This window comes from Lepus europaeus, chromosome 14, assembly GCF_033115175.1.
Source record: "Lepus europaeus isolate LE1 chromosome 14, mLepTim1.pri, whole genome shotgun sequence".
Lineage (NCBI taxonomy): Eukaryota > Metazoa > Chordata > Mammalia > Lagomorpha > Leporidae > Lepus > Lepus europaeus.
In genome coordinates this window covers 55,822,112-55,843,997 of record NC_084840.1, presented here as the reverse complement: position 1 = coordinate 55,843,997, position 21,886 = coordinate 55,822,112, and the positions used below count along the sequence as shown (strand labels likewise).

At 38.6% G+C, this 21,886-nt stretch overlaps 1 protein-coding gene across 6 annotated transcripts in view; it reads right to left on the bottom strand.

Annotated features, from left to right (window-relative positions):
• The window catches only part of RGS7 (regulator of G protein signaling 7), a 524,234-nt gene that overhangs the window by 20,692 nt on the left and 481,656 nt on the right, over positions 1-21,886 (bottom strand). For all 6 annotated transcript variants that reach the window (XM_062210668.1, XM_062210671.1, XM_062210673.1 and 3 more), the window contains 6 exons: positions 12,911-13,009; positions 11,608-11,669; positions 9,270-9,380; positions 7,652-7,777; positions 4,829-5,015; positions 832-921 (listed from right to left, as the gene is read on the bottom strand). In XM_062210668.1, coding sequence (XP_062066652.1) covers positions 832-921; positions 4,829-5,015; positions 7,652-7,777; positions 9,270-9,380; positions 11,608-11,669; positions 12,911-13,009 — 675 coding nt within the window. The remainder of the gene's footprint in view (positions 1-831; positions 922-4,828; positions 5,016-7,651; positions 7,778-9,269; positions 9,381-11,607; positions 11,670-12,910; positions 13,010-21,886) is intronic.

Genomic DNA, 21,886 nt, shown 5'->3' with positions numbered 1-21,886 from the left:
TCTCCAGGTGTGGTTACTGGACACTTGAAATTTGGTTAGACTTTTATGTAATTTTGATTAATTAAAATTCAGAGATGAGATAGTGACTACTGTATTAGTGCAGCCACAGAATCTCTATTACCAGCTGCAAAGGCAATGGACTTAAAAAAAATCTTACTAGTTCAAGTGATGAAAATGAATTACACAAAATTATGAGTTAATCTCAGAGTTTAAAGAAGTAATGGACTATTTTAACATTAAAAATAATGAGTGATATTGCTTTTTATGTCCAGATTTTCCATTTCCTGCTACATTGATTATTTAATGAGTATGGATAGTGAAAATTTTATTATAAACATTATCTGAATAATGAAGTCTACTACAACTCTCACAAAATGTCTTGGTTCCTATTACAAGGATACTAAGTGATTTAGGATAAAAAATTATTCAGAAGCAATCATTACTATACTTTGGTAGCTGTCATGAAGAAGTAGTCTATTTTTAGCTACAAGGTTTGTGATACAAAGCATACGTTCTAGCTTAGTAGACCAAAAGGAAAAAAATGCCTCCTTCAAATTTTTGATGTAATGACATTTAAGGCATACAGAAGACTAACATGAAAATGAGAATTGAGTCCAAAAGCTTTGTAAAGCATAAAACAAATAATAAAATATTTGATCAAAAACAAAAACAAAATCAACATAAATGACCCTTATAAAATGCAAAGGTTTGAGGGAGGGTTTTGGATTATGTTCACTTACCTTTTGTCCAATAGCCTGGGCTCAGCAGAAGTAATCATGCGAGATAATTAAAAATCACAACTATATCAAAAAGGTCACAAAGCACCAATACCTTTTTCTTTGCCTGTAGAAGTTCCTGATAGGCACTGGATCGTATGAAACGGGGGTACGAATCACTTTTCATCAGTTTGTAAATGTGCTCCTAAAAAAAACAAAAACAAAAACAAAAACAAACCAGTGATTGAGAATCTTCTTTATTATTTCTTAGGAAAAAGAAGGATCACGCTAGAGATACCATGTGTGGTCAAAGAACAAATCTAGTAGAAACAAAAATAGTAATGATAATGCTGATGAGAACCCCTATGTTTACAGAACAATTAGATCTTCAAATTCATGATTTCACAAATGCATCGCTATTTAAATTTGTTTTGGAGCTACTGAGAAGGAAAATCATAACCACTCATTTAAAAAATGGAATGAATATATACTAAATTGATCTTCTGTATATAAAGATAATTGAAAATGAATCTTGATGTGAATGGAAGGGGAGAGGGAGCGGGAGATGGGAGGGTTGAAGGTGGGAGGGAAATTATGGGGAGGGGGGAAGCCATTGTAATCCATAAGCTGTACTTTGGAAATTTATATTCATTAAATAAAAGTTAAAAAAAAATTAAAAAATGGAATTAGTTAATGAGATGTCATGTATAACTTGAAATTGTTGAATTATATAGACCATTTGAGTATACAAATAAATCTGCTATCTCTTGACTCTAGGACAAAAATGGATGATGTGAAACGAAGATTGAGAAATAATCCTGGATACTATTGGCCTCTACATTTATTCAGAGTGCAAACTGACCAGATGATTCATCTCCTTGGTTCAAATTACATGGAAATTTGTCTTCCACACCCACTTTGAATCAGAGCACAAGTCCCAAAATAAGTTTTGTGACATTTAATTGCTAAATCTCAAAATTTGTGTGCTTGTTAAAAACTCATTCAATCACAGATTGGGTAACTGTTTAATCATTTACCCCTAATAAGTCTGCAATGTCCTGTTTTGATGATGGATGATGGTGGAAAAAGAAGTTAAACAGAGGAAAAAAAAATATTCCTTCGATTCAGTCTTAGGCCAGTCCAGAGAGAACCTGCTTTGGTCTACTGCAGCTCAGGGAAATTAAATGCTCCTGGGTCTTCTTAGTTCGGGGAAATAACAGTTAAATGTAGATTTTTGATGGGATGGGAGAGGGAGTGGGAGATAGGAGGGTTGCGGGTGGGAGGGAGGTTATGAGGGGGAAAAAGCCACTGTAATCCAAAAGCTGTACTTTGGAAATTTATAAGTATTAAATGAAAGTTTAAAAAAATGTAACTTTTTGAGCTATTTGAGAGTATCCTGGATGTCCTAATCTCTTTGGGTTTGGATAAAATAGATATTTTAAGAAATGACTTTGTTCTCTCTGGTCTTAAACACATCAGTGAAAATTTGAAGCTACTCTGAATCCACCTAATGACATTCTAGATTCAGCCTCAAGACCTAGCTCAAGAGTCATCTTCAAGAGAATGATGAATTTGGCATGTATCTGAATTTGTTTGAAAAGTAGAGTGATGAGTTTTGGAATTAAGCACTTTGGAATTCAGATCCTACCTTGTTCAAAGTCTATCACATACAAATGGTGTAAATTTAGGCTTATTAATTTATCTCTCTAATCTTTAATTTTTGAATCTATGAAATAGCAGTATTGTTAGGAATAAAGGAGTGATAAGTGTTTAGCAGGGCATGAGATGTGCATAGTAAATGCTCATATATGCTTGATGATATGCTAGGTACAAATCCAAGTGATTGCTTATATTAGTTTCTTTAATCCTCATAAAACACCAGTGAGAATGGCAACCACTATTATGTACATTTTTCAGATGAAGAAACTGAGTCAGGAAGAAGTGAAGCATTTTCAAGAGTCACAGAGCAGAGCCCAGCAATTTAGCTGCAGAATTTCTGTTCTTAGCCATTACATTGCATTTCTTCTCACACAATGGCAGGGATTTCTAGTATGATATCTTTGAAGGCAGAATTTTTTAAAATTACACAAAAAGCAGGAGTTAAATATCTGAGGTTAACTGAAAAAGAAAAATGGGACCAGGTGGTTATGTTTCCTATAGAAAATATTTCCTTCTATTTTATTGAAGACCTATTAAGCAAGAATATTTTTCAATAACAGAAATGTTTCAATAACACAACCAAGAAATGTTCTTTTATAAGACTTCAGGAAGGGCATTCCAAACATTTTATACATTATAGACTCTATAAGCATGTTTGACATTTTATCTTGTGCTAAAAGACAGATAAATCAGAAGGGGAGTGAACCAAAGGGCCAGAATTTTCATCCTGCTCTCCATCATGTGTGTCTGAAAATGTAATTACTTCTACAGTGGAGACTATGATTGAATCACAGGGAATGGGGCATTTGATTAGCTGTTAAAAACTGTGTTCGTTTTCTTCACAATGGCTCATTTCTTTCAACTGAAGCCAAATGTTTTGACTACCAAGAGTAGAAAGAAGGAAGGGCATTTGTGTATCTTAACCTTCATCTTCTATATTTTATTTTATTTTACTAATGTTATCAAAAGCAAAACATATTTTAGACTTAGTGTTCCTCTCTAAAAAAAAAAAAGTCTAAGAAATTGTGATGCATGTATGTGTTCACTGACGAGACAACTTCAACACATCCTTTGGAGATAACATCCTCTCACCATAAGCTTATTTTTCCTCTTTATCACCAATACGTTTGAAACGAAGTAGAAATTGGGGGGCCGGCGCCATGGCTCACTTGGTTAATCCTCCGCCTGTGGTGCCGGCATCCCATATGGGCACTGGGTTCTAGTCCCGGTTCCTCCTCTTCCAGTCCAGCTCTCTGCTGTGGCCCAGGAGGGCAGTGGAGGACGGCCCAAGTGCTTGGGTCCTGCACCCGCATGGAAGACCAGGAGAAACACCTGGCTCCTGGCTTTGGATCGGCGCAGCGCTGGCCATAGTGGCCATTTGGGGAGTGAACCAATGGAAGGAACCTTTCTCTCTCTCTCTCTCTCACTGTCTGAGTCTATCTGTCAAATAAATAAAAAAGAAAGTAGAAATTGCAATTGTTTTTAAGTCTGAGAAAAGAACATTAAAGTTTCATCTTCAAAATTTAAAATCACTTTCATTTGCTTCTGTACTCTACTAAAAAATTAACTTGAAAATGACTAAAAGGGCCAGCGCAGTGGCATAGCAGGTGAGGCTGCCACCTGAGGTGCTGGCATCCCATATGGGCACCGGTTTGAGTTTTGGCTGCTTCACTTCCGATCCAGCTCTCTGCTATGGCCTGGGAAAGCAGTGGAAGATGGCCCAAGTCCTTGCACCCCTGCACCCACGTGGGAGACCTGGAGGAAGCTGCTGGCTCCTGGCTTCGTATCAGTGCAGCTCGGGCCGTTGCGGCCAATTGGGGAGTGAACCAATGGAAGGAAGACCAATCTCTCTCTCTCTCTCTCTCTCTCTCTCTCTCTCTCTCTCTGCCTCTCCGTCTCTCTGTGTAACTCTTTCAAATAAATAAATAAATCTTAAAAAAAAAAAGAAAGAAAATGACTAAAGGACTGAATCTACTATTTTGTTCTTTACCAGAGACAAAACTGGTTTGAGTTTGACATAATTTAAGCCAATTAAATAATTAAATAATAATCCAGGAATGTCAGAATCTTAAATCACCATATTGAGGATACTTTAAGATTTTAAATGTGTGTGACCAGGATGGGGCCATCATTAGATGGAATTTGATAACATATTGGGTGACAACAAAGTAAAAAATAAAGTAGAAGTTTTCAAATGTTTCAACTATGGCACGTTATGAAATTGTCATATAAAAATACTGAAATTTAGAAAACATTCCCAGGGTTTAAAAAAAACCATTCACTTTAAAGTGTCTTTGTCTTTTTATGGATCATTTAGGTTATTTTACATACAATTACCTAAATTTTTTGAGAATACCACAAATAGTAGGCATTTATATTGAAAAGAAAACTAAAATATCTCACCAACTTATCAACAGCACTTTTTTTAATAAGAAGTTCAACCTTATACCAACCTGAGCATCTTCAAATGTGTATCGTCCAGGTTCCTTCACATTCTGTGTGGTTTTGTCATAACTTTTAGAATCCAAGTTAATGGCACTGGGAGCTCCTGGAGCCAGAAATTCTTGCCATATTTCCTGAACTCGAGAGGGCACTTCTCTAATTGGCCTTTTCTTCAGATCTTCCACTGCTAGCCAGAATCTAAATGAAAAGACACCAGTGTTTACTCTGATAGCTCAAAAAACAAATATTCGTGTAATACATGTTTACCTTTATCTTGCAGTGCTCAAGCATGATACATAATAGAAAACTCCAGGCCGGGGCTGTGGTGCAGTGGGTTAAAGCCCTGGCTTGAAGCGCCGGCATCCCCTATAGACACCGGTTCAAGTCTCGGCTGCTCCTCTTCCAATTCAGCTCTCTGCTATGGCCTGGGAAAGCAGTGGATGATGGCCCAAGTGCTTGGGCCCCTGCACCCATGTGAGAGCCCTGGAAGAAGCTGCTGGCTCCTGGTTTCAGATTGGCGCAGCTCCGGCCATTGCAGCCACCTGGGGAGTGAACCAGAAGATGGAGGACCTCGCTCTTTGTCTCTACCTCTCTCTGTGACTCTCTTTCAAATAAATAAAATAAATCTCTAAAAAATATCATAATAGAAAACTCACTTTGTTTGAAGACTTCCAACATCAGGCCTGTACTGACTTCCCCCTATATGTTTTACTCACAGTGTAAAATTCATTAGAAAGAAATACGGAAAACAATCTCTTAAGTTCTGTTAAAAGCACATCTGCCAGGGTTAAGGCATCACCTGTAATACTGGTATTGCATATTGCTGTGCTAGTTCAAGTCCTAGATGCTCTGCTTCAGATCCATCGCCCTGCTATTGCACCTGGCAAGACAGCAGCAGGTGGCCCAAGTCCTTGGGCCCCTGCCACCTATGCGAGAGACCTTGATGGAGTTCCTGGCTCCTGGTTTCAGCTTTGGCCATCCCTACCTGTTGTGGCCATTTGGGGAGTGAACAAGAAGATTGAGAATCTCTCTCTCTGTGTGTATTGCTCCCATTCTCTGCATCACTCTTAACTTTTAGATAAATAAATACATAAATAAATCAAAAATAATTTAAAACAGCACATGAGTCAGAGCCCTGATCCTATCTCAGTTTTGCTGATTCAAAAGAGGCTACTAAACAGGCACTTATTAGAAAGGTAGAGGGGATTGAAGGAAATACGGGTCTAGGACAAAAAGCATCCAGATGTCAGGGTGAAGTAGAGCATTCAACTGTACTCTTTGGATCTCCTGTTCATGGGAATAATGAGGGTGAATATGGAGAAGCTGTGCTGGCATTTCATAGGGGTGCCAGTTTGAGACCTGGCTGCTCCACTTCTGATCCAGCTCTCTGTTTATGCTCCTGGGAAAGGAGCTGAGGATGGCCCTTAGAGAACTTAGAGAACTACAGAAACATCTACCATAAAATCCACTAAAATGCCAAAAAATATATTTTTTCAATGCATTCTTACATTTATCATTGATGATATAACCTCAACAGAGAAAGTGATATTTAGTAGGCCCAATTCAAATCTGCAGCAACTGTGGATCTTGCAAGAGCTCCCTCAGCAAAGGTTTCCATACACTTGAGAGAGAATAAGAAGCTACATCCAACAATCTATGGCAGGCTCACAAAAAAAACTTCTCCAGTTTCTGTCCGTAGTCACCCTGCTTCATCCATGAGACATCTGCTAATGTTCTATGTATTTCTGAATGGTTTGGTAGTCGTTCATGTTAAATCTGAAAAAATGTGACAATGCCTGTTTTTTTTTTTAAGTCCAACAAAAAATAAATGTTGAAACCTTTCCATAATGAATTTTGCAGGACTGCACAAGTCATGGAAAAGTAAATACAAGGTATTAGGTTTCAAAAGAATAATGAATGAAAGAGCTCATGGAAAAACAGTTTCATGTAGAGGAAAGTTATCATTCACTCCAATAATCTCAAATAGAGCCATTAAAGCCTATTTTAATGTCTCATTTTTTTTCATTTATTAAACTTTTATTTAATGAATATAAATTTCCAAAGTACAGCTTATGGGTTACAATGGCTTCCCCCCTCCCATAACTTCCCTCCCCTTTCCCGCTCCCTCTCCCCTTCCATTCACTTCAAGATTCATTTTCAATTCTCTTTATATACAGAAGATCAGTTTAGTATATATTAGGTGAAGATTTCAACAGTTTGCCCCATATAGCAACACCAAAGTGAAAAAAATACTGTTGGAGTACTAGTTATAGCATTAAATAACAGTGTACAGCACATTAAAGACAGAGATCCTACATAATATTTTTAATGTCTCATTTGTAAAATGCAATTTCCATGAAAATCAAAACCATGATGAGATATCACCTCACTCCTGTCAGAATGGCCAAAATCCAAAGCTGGTGAGGCTGTGGACAAAGGGGAAAGCTTATACACTGTTGGTGGGAATGTAAATTTAGTGCAGTCACTCAACACTGTGGAGATTTCTTAAAAAACTAGAAATTGGAGGGTGAACCAACGGCAAGGGGAAGAGCTTTCTCTCTGTCTCTCTCTCACTGTCCACTCTGCCTGTCAAAAAAAAAGAAAAAAAAAAACAAACTAGAAATAAACTTGCCATATGATCCAGCCATCACACAACTCCTTATAAACCCAAAACACATGAACACAATGTATCAAAGAGATGCCTGCATCACCACGCTTAGAGCTGCAGTTAACAATTGCGAAAATTTTGAATCAACAATGGTGTCCATCATCAGATGAATGGATAAAGAAAATGTGGTATTTATCTTATAGTATAAGATCCAAACGTGTCTTACCTTAAGTTTTCTGAGCTGAATTCTGACTCAAGAAATTTAAGGAATTGTTCTCTTCCTACTGGGTCTTTCAATGCTTCATCCATGCCAAAACCCCATCGTTTTACCCTCTGTTGGCTTGGTTCTTTGCTGTAGAGGTTAAAAAAAAGCCAAATACATATTATTTTCATTATAATCTCTATTGTATTATTATATTTCCCTTTAAAATTATATACATCTTGAAGTTTCTATCTTTGTTTTCCAGAAAAAAACATGATTGATTATCATGAAATCATCATAAGGCATAAGTTAGATTAATCATAAAGTCTAACATTTATTGAACATTAGGTGATAAATGCTCTGAATTAATTATGCCAATTTTTTCAACAAATTTATGAAACATGTAATAATTTATCATTTTATAGATAAGAAAAGGCACAAAAGGAATATAATTTGGCAGTGTCAGACAAGTAATAAAGGAAAATGATCTAGATATGCTAACCCCAGAGTTCCATTTCTTAACTCTACACAATACTGTCTCATGGAGCTAGCTGTGCTGGAAAAATACATCAGTAATCAAAGGCCTTACTACCCATTCAAGGTTCTGCTATCAAATAAATGACCTAATCCTGCATAAGCCATGGCATTTTGGAGTTCTAGCTTCCTCTTCTATAATATCTATAACTTGTGGCTGAAGAGATTTGGATTTGTCAGCTGTTTAAGCTCCATGGCTGGATGTTTACAAAAGAGATGGTCCAGAAATACAATCTACAGAAGTGCTACACAGTACTAATCACTTCTGTGCAAAGTGACATGAAAGATTTTTCTATGACTGTTAAGATTGATGATAGGCCGGCGCCACGGCTCAACAGGCTAATCCTCGGCCTAGCAGCGCCGGCACACCGGGTTCTAGTCCCGGTTGGGGCGCTGCATTCTGTCCCGGTTGCCCCTCTTCCAGGCCAGCTCTCTGCTGTGGCCCGGGAGTGCAGTGGAGGATGGCCCAAGTGCTTGGGCCCTGCACCCCATGGGAGACCAGGAAAAGCACCTGGCTCCTGGCTTCAGATCAGCGCGGTGCGCCGGCCGCAGCGCGCCTACCGCGGCGGCCATTGGAGGGTGATCAAACGGCAAAAGGAAGACCTTTCTCTCTGTCTCTCTCTCTCTCACTGTCCACTCTGCCTGTCCAAAAAAAAAAAAAAAAAAAGATTGATGATAAATGCTTCTCCTGTATATAGCTCTGGCAGGAAACAAATCAGGAGACTTCTGGCTCGTTTTTAAGAAGTCTTTGTCTTGTCAGTTTTGTTTAGAATGTTTACAAGTAAGTTCATTTTGCTTATGGCTATGTAGAGTTTCAAGGAACATAATAGCAAAGACCTAAATTTCAAGAACCAAAGGTTCCAACGCTGAGTAATTATATATATTGAAACTTGTACCTCTATTTGTCCTTCTAGCAATGCAAATCTTAATGAAAATGCAGATGTCTGCAGTTCAAAAACAATTACCTTGAACAAGAATAGTAAAATATGGCATAGAGTTGATAAAGAGTAATATCACCATTATTATTAATTAGCTACAAGATCCTTCCTATTTCACTTAGATCCTGAAATAAATGACATATTTAGAAGGAAGTAAAAATGTCACATACCTCGCTTCAAGTTCCCAGAAAGTAGTGTCATCAGATAACCATGGGTTAGAAGGGTCAGGTGGCACAAGAAATGGGTCATATTCTAAATACTGTTCCGTGTAACTTAGTAGACTAGGGAGAAAAGAAAAAATCAATCTCACTTAGTTTTTTGGCTGAGGTTATACCCATTCCAAAGTAAGATAAGCAATATAAAAATATCTGGCCACAGAATCCTTGCTCACTTATAAAACAAAATCATTGGGCTGGCACTGTGGCACAGTGGGTTAAAGCCCTGGCCTGTAGTGTCAACATCCAATATGGGTGAAAGTTCAAACACCGGCTGCTCTACTTCTGATCCAGCTCCCTGCTAATGCACCTGGGAAAGCAGTAGAAGATGGACTAAGTCCTTGGGCCCCTGCACCCATGTGGGAGACCCGGAAGAAGCTCCTGGCTCCTGGTTTCCGATCAGCTCAGCTCTGGCCATTGTGGCCACCTGGGGAGTGAACCAGCAGATAGAAGGCCTCTCTCTGTGTCTACCTTTCTCTCTGTAAATCTGCCTTTCAAATAAATAAATATTTTTTAAAAACCCAAAATCAATGATAATTTTTACATTTCAAGAACTTATAAGCAACAATTTATTGTGTATCTAAGGATTTCATCTCTCCACAAGCCATTTGGAAGAGGTTAATGAGTGAAGGGCAAGCGAGGGTAAGTTTCAATCCTTGATTCCAATCCACCTGTAGCAGAACTGATTTAAGCCAACTTACAGAATGGATTAAAAAAATTTTTTGTTAAAAGTATTCATAAAATTAGGAAAAAGAGTAATATTAACAAAAATTCTATTTTAAAAATGGGAGAAAAAAAAACACCTAAAAGTTATGTAGATGTTCTGGAACAGGAAAATGGTTAAACAAACTAAGATACATCCAATACACCCATATCAAGGACTAATATTGAACAATCAAAAGGAACAAAGTTGACATACACAACAACTTGGATGAATATTATGAAGGGAGGAAAGAAAAGCCAACCTGGAAGATTTACATATTATTCCATTCTACTTATATTACCTTCCTGAAAGGACAAATGAGTGAACTGAAGACAGTTGTGGGTGCCAGGAATGAGGGGGCAAGGTCAGGCGAGGAGCGAGAGAAGCAGTTGGAACTGCCGAAGGAATTACATGCAGAATCCTTGTGGTTATGGAAATTTTATGTGTTTTGACTGTATTGAAACCAAGGTCCTAGTTGTGATAGTAAGCCATGGTGCTGCAAGGTGTTGCCCTTGGAGGAAACTGGATAAAGGCTATGTAGTATCTGTAGAAATTTTTCCAAATGCATATGACTCTACTGTTGTCTGAAAATAAAATTTTTAGCTGAAAATTTATATCTTTATAATAGGCTTTAATCTAAATAACTAAGTTCATACTGTTTTGAGTTTTGGATTATCTCTAATAAATAGTTATTAATTTCTTATAAAAATCTATTTTAGGGGCTGGAGCTGTGGCTTAGTGGATAAAGCCACCGCCTGCAGTGCCAGCATTCCTTATGGGTACCAGTTCAAGTTCTGGATGTTCCTCTTCCAATCCAGCTCTCTGCTATGGCCTGGGAAAACGGTAGAAGATGGCCCAAGTCCTTGGGCCCCTGCACCCATGTAGGAGACCTCAGGCTAATTGGGAAGTGAACCAGTGGATGGAAGATTTCTCTCTTTCTCTCTGCCTCTCTCTCTCACTCTCTTTCTTTCTCTCTCTCTCCTCTCTGCCTCTGTGCCTCTGTGGCTCTGCCTTTCAAATAAAAAATTAATTTTTAAAAAAAAAATCTATTTAAAAACATATTTAAACACAAGGGGGAAAAAGGAAGAAAGTTATAGAGGTAGGAGTTGGCAATGCCCAAAAGTGAACACTATAAATATCATGAAGAATGGATTTAATGAAGAAAAGGAAAATATTCAAAATCTGAGTTTAATTAAAATTTTGAAGTCATGCAATAGCAGAGCCGATTGCAAATGTTAAGACAAATTTACAGAGGAGCTCCAAGCTGACAAAAAGGAACTAGTAAGTTTCATTTCTTTCAGAAAGAGAAAAAAGATTCAGCTCTTTGGAATTATTCTCTGTATCTGAGTCTCCATTGCATGAGAATTTGTCATTTAGGGATTTACAGCAATAATGATCTTTCTGTCTTTTGAGCTAAAAAAAACTTCTTTCAAAGTTTTCTATGTGCAAAAAGGAAAATAGAAGATAACATTTCCTAAATAATTCCAAATGCTTATCTCAGCTCCCCTCCCAATAATTTTCTTACCATCTTTAACACAATTAATTATCAAATGGTATTTTTAAATTGCTAGAACACCTTAGCATACTTACCTATCAGCAACCTTTGACATTTTTAACCGATGTCTATCTAACTGTATTTGCCAATATTTTATCTGAAAAGAGGGTTAGAGAATTAGTCCTCTAAGTAATGACACTTCTAGAATTTTCAACTGATATTTCAATGAATAATAGAATTTTTCATTTTGACAGACTAGGCAATTGAGATAAAAAGTGCACACTCAGTCAACAGAATTTCAAAGTTAGCAAAAAAAAAAAAAAAACTTATAGGAGAAGGCTGTTAATAGTTAACAAAAAGCAAAATCTATTGTAATGTAAATATAACCAGCATCATTTTTAGAACAGCAATGAGTTTGAATGTGCTGTCTTACTTTACAAAAATGTAACTATTTTAAAAGTGTTATGGAAAATTTAAACATTTGTTTCATGGCGAACAACCAAATCCAGAATCACATTTTTCCCACAAATACGTAATTCAGAAAATAAATGTTTTTTTATGTGTTACTATAATTTTAGAAATAAATCCTACTCCTAATATTATCCCCAGAAATCACTAATGACATGTGTTTTGTGAATCACTTTACCAACTCATTACAAATATTCATGAACGTAAACACACACAGCAAACTTTAATTAAAAACTATCTTTGGATTACTTTTCCTTTGTAATGATTATAAATGCACTAGAGAAGTATACATTATATTACTAAAAACCATATTATAATGAAATATTAGGTGTAAAGAATTAAATGGGGAAAAAAGCCCCATGCTATCAACGAAGAGTTATAACTATTATTTGATACGAAACATTATTCTTTGCTTTGAAATATTTCTTAGAGCCAAAATTCTATCAACCAGTGAAAAATAAGCTATATTCATCAGTGTTGATATGGGAAAACCTCAAGAGTTTGGAGAAATCAGTACTGTAGAAGAAAGAATAAGTATGTTTTCATCATAGTCATGTTACTTCACCAGATTTGGGAAATACTGCCACTTCTTCTCTCATCTTTTAAGACCGAGTTCTGGAGTACAAAATAACTATGATGGAAACATTTATAAATCAGAACACATCATTTTTAAAAATTGATTAGAAGGGAAAGAGAAAGGATTTAGGGACATAATAGAGTGAAAAGTTTTGAAAACCAATAGCAAGTATTGATACATTTTCAAGTGACTACATACCTTATAATTAGATAGCTTCATAATTACAAATGTTCTATATGAAACAACTGCCCATACAGGTAATCTTTTTAAAAAACTGCTACCAATGTCTACCATCTGCCTTTGTAGTTATTACTCTGTAAAACTTCAACAAATCATCTTACGGATTGACTCACCTGTTGATTTAACTCATCTTCTGTTGGAGGTTTAGTTTCTGGTGTGGGAGTGTGAGTGGGACTGTGGCTTCTAATATCATTTTGTAAACCATAGACAGACTATAACAAAACAAAAAAAAAGTCAGGACAAAATTTTATTTATATTCACAGACTTTCTTAAAACTAAATTTCTATTCTATGTTCAGTAAGGTAACTCAAAGATTATTCAATTAGGCTTCTTATCAGCATCCACAAGGAATTGCTATCAAATATTACATTAATGTAAAATAGAAGCAGAATTCCTTTAAAAACATGGCAAGATTATTAACTTGACAAAATAATTGAGAACAGGTAGGGAGATTGGTGACTGTGATAAAATCTGAAGGCTGAGAGTACTAAGATGGGGAATGACAGCACTAAGTAGCATTTAATGAGTATGGTTATTGAATAGGATAAAAATGTAATCACGGGGAGGAAGACTAAAAGTGGCCTGATTTTTCCATAGAATAGAATGTAGTAGTAAGAAGAGCAAGTAAGCTAAGGAATCTGCTAATTTGGTTTCTTTGTTTTTTTAAAGATTTATTTTATTTATTTGAAAGGCAGTGTGACAAAGAGAGGGAGAGACAGAGAGAGAGTTCTTCCATCTGCTGATTCACTTCCCAAGTGGCCACAACAGTGGGGCTGGATCAGGCAGAAGCAAGGAGCCCAGAGCTCTATCTGTGTCCCACATGGGTGGCAGGGGTCCAAGTAATGTTTCCCCAGGTGCATTAATGGGGAGCTGGATTGGAAGCAGAGCAGCCTGGACCCGATCCTGTGTTCCTGGCTCAGATGGCAGCTTAACCCCCTACATCACAATCACAATGCTAGTCCCTAATTTGGTTTCCGACAATGTGGCCCAAAACACCCTAGTTCTCCCAATATGCTCCATCTCAACAGTGGGCTATTTACTTCTTAATACAGGTTTTTTCACTGGGTACCACGTGCAAAAAGCAGTGATTCCAAAGGCTTCACACATTAATGGAATTCTTTTTTTTTTTTTTTAAGATTTATTTATTTATTTGAAAGAGCTACACATAGAGAGAAGGAGAGTCAGAGAGAGAGAGAGAAAGAGAGAGAGGGAGAGAGGCCTTCCATTTGCTGGTTCACTCCCCAATTGGCCGTACGGCTGGAGCTGTGCTGATCCAAAGCCAGAAGCTTCTTCCAGGTCTCCCACACAGGTGCAGGGGCCCAAAGACCTGGGACATCTTCCACTACTTTCCCAGGTCATAGCAGAGAGCTGGATCAGAAGAGGAGCAGCCGGGTCTTGAACTGGCGCCAGCATTGCAGACAACGGCTTAACCGCTATGTCACATTGCCAGCCCCATCACTGGTATTCTTTTCTTTCCTTTTTTTTTTTTTTTTTTTTTGACAGGCAGAGTGGATAGTGAGAGAGAGAGAGACAGAGAGAAAGGTCTTCCTTTGCCGTTGGTTCACCCTCCAATGGCCGCTGCAGCCGGCGCATCGCGCTGATCTGAAGCCAGGAGCCAGGTGCTTCTCCTGGTCTCCCATGCGGGTGCAGGGCCCAAGCACTTGGGCCATCCTCCACTGCCTTCCCGGGCCATAGCAGAGAGGTGGCCTGGAAGAGGGGCAACCGGGATAGAATCCGGCGCCCCAACCGGGACTAGAACCCGGTATGCCGGCGCCGTAGGCGGAGGATTAGCCTATTGAGCCACAGCACCGGCTCCCATCACTAGTATTCTTGATGCCCTGGTATCTTTAGCATAAGATCCACTCATGAGCTTTAAATTCCCTATTAATAGGAGAGTTGAATGTCTTGACTTTGCTTTTTTTCTTTCATCCATTCATTCCTTTCTTCAATCCACCTTTATTGAACCTGTACTATATCCTGGATAAACTGGTTGCTTTTTAAGTTAGGCAAATGAAAGATGGCCAATTATATAGTAAATGTATGCTATTTTTAAAAGCTGATTAACATTCATTTTTCATAAGGAAAATAGTATAACTCCGAGTCCTGTAATTTTCATTCTTTTTTTTTTAACCTTTGTTTAATTATTTAAAGTTCTTTAATAAGCATCTCAGGTCATGTAAACACTACTTATAAAACAAGATGGATGACATTTTTAGCAGTAAACTTTTTTTGCTAAGTTAAAAATAATAATAAAAAGACTGCTATAAAACACCACAATTTGTGATGTCATAACAACAAAATAATCCATAAGTTATCTTCTAGCTCTGTATTTCTATATTTATTTAAATATTTATATATTTCATCATGTAAACTCCATTCATGATATTCCAATAATACCATTACCCAAACCACTAAGAGATAGGGCTGGAAGCAATCCTTCAGGAGCTTGGCTACTGGCTTTGAGCTTATTATAGAATTTCTATTGTTTTGTCTTGCAAGTAAATAAATGTCAGGAACTCTCACCTTCATTAATCTGAGTTCTGTCAATTCCCTGGGGCAAATGATAGTTTTAAGCTTTGATTCACATTAGACTGAAAACAGTCAGAAAGAATACAATTTCATGTATCAGGTTTATTTGATGATCTTATTTTAGCAGCCAAGTAAGAGGATTATTTGCAATGTGAAAGGCTTTGCATTTTTTACAAAAAGAAAATCGATTGAAATATTAGTTGGTAGGGAGGGATAAAAGTAGGAGCAGGTAGAACAAGAGGAGGAAAAAAAATTAAACTTCCTAATGTCTTAGTACTTCCAACTGGGGGAAAACCAGCTTAATGAATCGAGATCCATTTTGATTTTTATAGAAAAATCAATAACTTAACAGAGATATTTTGACATGACTAACATGTCTTTTCCCCCCCATTGTACTTAGACATGCATTTCAAATATAGCTATCCAAATAAATGCTGAACAGTTAATGAATGAAATGATGTGACTTCCTTTATAAATCTGTATGTACTTTCCCTTAATGTTTTATAGGAGAACTAAGTAAAATTCTCTCCTATTTTGGGGGAGTGACTGATACAGTCTGAATATTTCTGTCCTCCAAAATTCATATGTTGAAATCCTACTCCTTGAGATGGGATTTGAGGGTGGAGCCAAAGGAATGTGATTAGGTTATAAGGGCCCCACACTCATGAATGGGAGACTTGATGGAGCTTCCTTAAGCTTTCTGTCAGTTGAGGACATAGCAGACAGTGAGCCCTTACCAGACACCAAGTCTCTTGTTGCTTTGTTTTCAGAGTTCCCAGCCTCCAGAACTTTGAGCCATAACCCAGTGTTGTTTACAAATACCTCCTCTAAGGTATTTTGTGATAGCTACCCAAGTAATTAAAACCAGCTCTACCCTGTGTACTCCCCAGGTTTCATGAACCAGAAAATTCCCCTCATTATTCAGTGTAGTTTGAGCAGAGTTTCTGTTGCCTGAAACTTTCTGAAACCCCTTCCTTGAAACATGGTTTTGTTACTCTATGATTATGAGTAGTTATGTGAGAAAACTGGGCCTGACGAAACTGGGTGCAAGTACATAATGTAAAGACCAGAGGAATGTTTATTGCTCTGGAAAGCCCCACTCCTGGGGACACTCCAAACTGCTGAGACAATGCACTGTAAGAGCGTTTCTGCGTGCTCACCACCCACTTTATCACAGTCCATGTGGTGCTCTGCCTGCTGCTCAGAGAATGAAGCCTAGTTTCAAAGCCCTGCCATCTGTCCAGGCAGGCTCAACCCCACTCTTTACCCACCCTTCTGTCACCTCCAAAATAAAGTGTCTCTACTTTAACTAGCCACCTCCTCTCCTCCTTTGAACCCTATCCTAAAACCTAGTGGTTAGCCATGGTACGTAATGCATTAAAATTAAAATTTACATATACTGCATACGGAAGTGAAGAAATGTTAAGGCTTTTATGTAGAAAAAGCTGTAACCACTAGCAGGAAAACTAGACATCCATTCATGCATTTGCTAATTGTTCTCACAGGCTTTGTACCGTAGCTGTTCACTAACACTCTACCTGTGAGATTAAGTGTTATAACATGCACATGAAGGTGATGGAAGGAGAACAAGACAGGAGTTTACTGTTGTTTTCAAGGTGAGTTCTGAGGTTGAAGGAGGCAATCCAAAGTGTGAGCTCAGTCACTCACACTCACACACACACACACACACACACTCAAATGCTATGTCACTTTCCTCAGGTTTGGTGTTCCAGGACACCTTCTATTGGTACATAGAAGGAGCTAGCTTCAATGGCTGATTTTATGTGTCCCCCCTTATTGGGCCATGATGCCCAGATACGTGGTCAAACACTACTCTGGATTCTTTGTCTGAAGGTGTTTTCTGGATGAGATTAGCACTTAATACAGGGGACTTTCAGTAAAGCAGACTGTCCTCCAGAAAGTGGATGGGCCTCATCCGATCAGTTGAAGGTCTCAACAGACAGAAAACTAAACCTGAGCTCCCCTGGGCAACACGGAATCCTGCCTTCAGATTCCTCTTGAATTTAAGCTCCGTCTCTACCTTGCTTCTCCATCCTGCTAGTCTGCGTTATCAGATTTGGTCTCACCAAATCTTCAGAATTTTGTGAGAATTCCTTAAAATCTTCTTCTTCCTCTATTTCTTTTTGTGTGTGTGTTTAAATGTACATTCATAAATGTACACACACACACACACATATCCTAGTAGTTCCATTCTGGAGAACCCTGGCTAATGTACAATCTACTACAATACAAGTTTCATTGTCAGACTGAAGAACATCAGACACATAGGGGCCCTTAAACCTCTTCCAGGTTAGGCTAACTTTCTTCTGACTATGCTACACTAGCGTTCTTTCATAGAGACCTGAGGGAATTCATTTTTACCTACTTTCTTCTATTTTAGCAAAGTACATTAAAATTGAAAAGGTTTTAAAACTAATTCCAAAATCCTTAAAAATATGTAAATTCAGCTATACAGCTAAGCTTTCTTTTTACATATTTGATAAACATGTTTGAAACTAAAGAATAAAACATCTAAAATGAAATGTAAAATAACTCAGCTAGATGGTTACTTTAGGAATTTACTGTAAATTCACATTTATTAAATAAAAAAATGAAAAAGAATTTACTGGGTCCTTTATTCTTTTTTTAAAATATTTTATCATCTATCGAAGTATCCCTTTTTTTTTTTTTTTTGACAGGCAGAGTGGATAGTGAGAGAGAGAGACAGAGAGAAAGGTCTTCCTTTTTGCCATTGGTTCACCCTCCAATGGCCGCTGCAGCCGGCGCATTGCACTGATCCGAAGCCAGGAGCCAGGTGCTTCTCCTGGTCTCCCACGCGGGTGCAGGGCCCAAGGATTTGGGCCATGCTTCCTGGGCCATAGCAGAGAGCTGGCCTGGAAGAGGGGCAACTGGGATAGAATCTGCCACCCCAACCGGGACTAGAACCCGGTGTGCCGGCGCCGCAAGGCGGAGGATTAGCCTGTTAAGTCACGGCGCCGGCCTCCTTTATTCTTGTTATGACATAAAAAGTCTTCAAAAATTCATGGAAAATACATATTATAAAAAAGCTATATAATGATTTTTTTGCCTTGATTCCTTTTTTTCCCCCAAAGAAGCCATTTATTTAATGAGTATAGATTTCCTAAGTACAACTTTAGGAATATAGTGATTCTTCCCATCATACCTGCCCTCCCACCCCCATTTCCACCCCACCTTCTCCTCCATCTCCATTCTCCATTAAGAAGAAAAAAACCTGTCCCTCGACAAGGGCTGGCTGTTCAAGTTATTGCTTTGCAAGTGTCAATTTCACTGCTACAGATTTCCTTGTAGGTGCTCTATTAGTTATCACAGCTCAGGGAGAACATATGGTATTTGTCCCTTTGGGATTGGGTTATTTCACTAAGTGTGAGTTTTCCAGATTCATCCATTTGCTATATACATTGATTTAAAAATATTTTGCACCAAAATAAATATTTTTTAATTTAGTTTTCTGAAACTTTTTGAAGTTACCTTGTATAATCACAATAAATATTGCTACTGGTTCCCAAAGAAATGAAAGCAGCTCTCTGCTAAAGAAAGCTTCTATTTTCAAAGAAAATATAGTTCAAGGGTTCCACTTCTCCACCCAACAGAGTGCAGGCTGCAGGGCAATCACATGGCGAAGACAGTGAGCACAGGCGATGGCCCAGTTACAGTGGAAAGCAAATGCAGCTTCCGGATGTAGTCGGTGACCTTGACTGTGTCTGTCTATAGTTCACAATTAGATACAGAGCCTGTTCCACAGGTAGAGTTGCAGAAGCTTCTGAGGATGGAGAATGGTTAAACACTTGCTTGCTGTCAACTTATTCACTGATAAAATGTTGAGATCCCTTAGAATCACATACTTTTAAAATTTCCTTTAGAACATGTTATGTATTGAATTTAGTTTCCACCACCTTACTATGTTGAAGCCCTAACCCCCAGCGTTATCTGCAGATAGGACCTGTGAGGAAGTGGCAAAGGTTGAGTGAGATCACAAGAGTGGGAACCTCATCTCATAGAATTGGTGTCCTCCAAGGAAGAGCGAAAGACCCTGGAGCTCTTTCACTGCCTTTGTGCACACTCAGCAGAAAGGCAGGGAGAACACAGTCAGAAAGAGAGCCATCACCAGGAAATACATTCACCAGCACCTTGATCATGGTCTTCATTCTCTAGAACTGTGAGTTAATACATTCCTGTTGTTTCAGCCACCCATTCCATGGTAACTGGTGATTGGCTGCCTGAGTAGACTAACACATAGAGCTTAACATAATAATATGATTAAATATATGTGTAGGCTCCTTGTTCAATGTCTGCACCCTTACTGGACTTGGGTTGGGTCCTATTTACTGGGAAATACTTTAAGACCAGTACATGTCTGGTGTACAGTTTAGCTTATTCAATTTTGCTGACTGAATGGAATAAACAGTTCTTAAGCAAATATGAGTTAAAGCATCATTGGTGATCATTCTAAAAGACGAATCAATATGAAGCTTAAAACCTGATATACTTTCATGTAAGGAAACCATTGTTACCAGTGTAGAGTCTAGCAAATTTGACATTTCTGACTCCCAGAAGTTGTTATTTATCAAGAGGCAAGATTTGTTTTTTTTCAATTGTGGAAAAAGAGGGTATGCCTGCTACTTGCTGTGAGATTTTTTTTTTTTCAGAATCTTATCTTCCTCTGGTTAATTTAGCCTTGTTTTCCTACTATTATTGAGGCACAGGAAATTAGGCTACATCGTAGACAAACTGGACTAGAACTCATGGTACTCTTTACAGCACTTCACCTTGCAGTGCCTCCTGTGTTTCCATCATTAAGTGCGTGTGGATGGTACATGAAGGGTAGCACTAAATGAAAGCTTTCTACACTTTGTAAAAGAAGGATGTTAGGAGCAGAACAGGTAAGATATTGGTACGGGTTACAGTTATTAACAGGGCGTGAATGATCTCTTTATCAGGTTTAAGGTCTATGTTGTTAATCCATGCATTCCTCTCAATCACAGCGTGTCTGAGACAGTATGCATTCTGGCAAACACCACACACAGTAAGGTATTCTGAAGAATACCTCTCAACAACTCAGAAAATAGTGAGATGGTGACTTCATCCACTTGGCAAGCCGGCAGTCTTTTAAAATTCTTTTTGGCCAAGCTAGTCCCCAGGGTACACAGGATGTGCTGTGAGCAGAGGGTGAAAGGAAGAGACTACAGTCATCCCACGAGGGACCAGCAGCTGAGCCTGCTTTGGTCTGCCTTTGCGTGTGTCTCTCTCAGAGCCTTTGAGAACTGCATCTGAGTGTGTTCTGCAGCACTTCCCTAGGGCTTCTTTATCATGATATCAAGAAAAACTGCCTGCGACTGAAACAGAAATAATAATAAAGGTGCTGGACTATATTGGGACCTTTGAACACGATGCCATGTTCAAAGTCTGGTGGTGGAAGACAAAGAAAACCAAATAAGACTGCAAAAACATGTGCAGTTTTAGTTTAGCCCAACGTAGGGGCACGTTCAGGAGTAATGCTATGGTTATAAGGAAAAAGACACAGAAAAAATGTCATTGAGTGCGATGCCATGCCTTAATCCAACAGGGCCAACCTGCTGTGTGCTCAGTGACTGCTGGAGGGCAGACATTCTAATACATACCAATGAATGATAAACATGCCTTCTATGTGCATGTGTTGCTTTAAAAAATGTAGAGGGGCTGGCATTATGGCCTAGTGGGTTAAGCTCTGCTTGCAATGGGGACATCCCATAGTGGAATGCCAGTTGGAGTCCCAGCTGCTCTGCTTCTAATCCACCTTCCTGCTTATGTGCCAGAGGGTGCAGTGTAAGGTGGCCAAGTATTTGGGCCACTGCTACCCATAGATTTACTGGTTCCTGGCTTCAGCCTGGTCTAGTATTGTGTTGTTGCAGCCATTTGGGGAGTGACCCAGGGAATAAAAGATTTCTGTTACTCCCTTTCTCTCTGTTGCTCTGCCTATCAAATAAATCATTAAAAAATATATAGATACTATTGCCATGCATTTCCAAAGGGCTATTTAAAAGTAACTGAATTCAGAAGTTTTTTTAAAGATTGATTTCTTTATTTTGAAAGTCGGAGTTACAGAGAAAGAGAGAGACAGAGAGATTTTCCATCCACTGGTTCACTCTCTCGGTGGCCACTACCACCAGGGCTGAGTCAGGCCAAAGCCAGGAGCCAGGAGCTTCATAAGGGCCTCCCACGTGGGTGGCAGGGGTCCAAACACCTGGGTCATCTGCTGCTGCTTTTCTAGGTCATTAGCAAGAAGCTGGACTGGAAGTGGAGAGCTGGGACATGAACCATTGCCTATATGCGATGCTGGCATCACAAGCAGCTGCTTTACCTGCTATGCCATAACAGCGGCCTCAAGTTTTTGCTTTTTGTTTTTTTAATTAAGAATTCATTCACAGTGCCGGAACTGTGGCATAGCAGGTAAACCCACCTACCGCCTGTGGCGCTGGCATCCCATGTGGGTGCCAATTCGAGATCCGGCTACTCCACTTCCGATTCAGTTCACTGCTAAT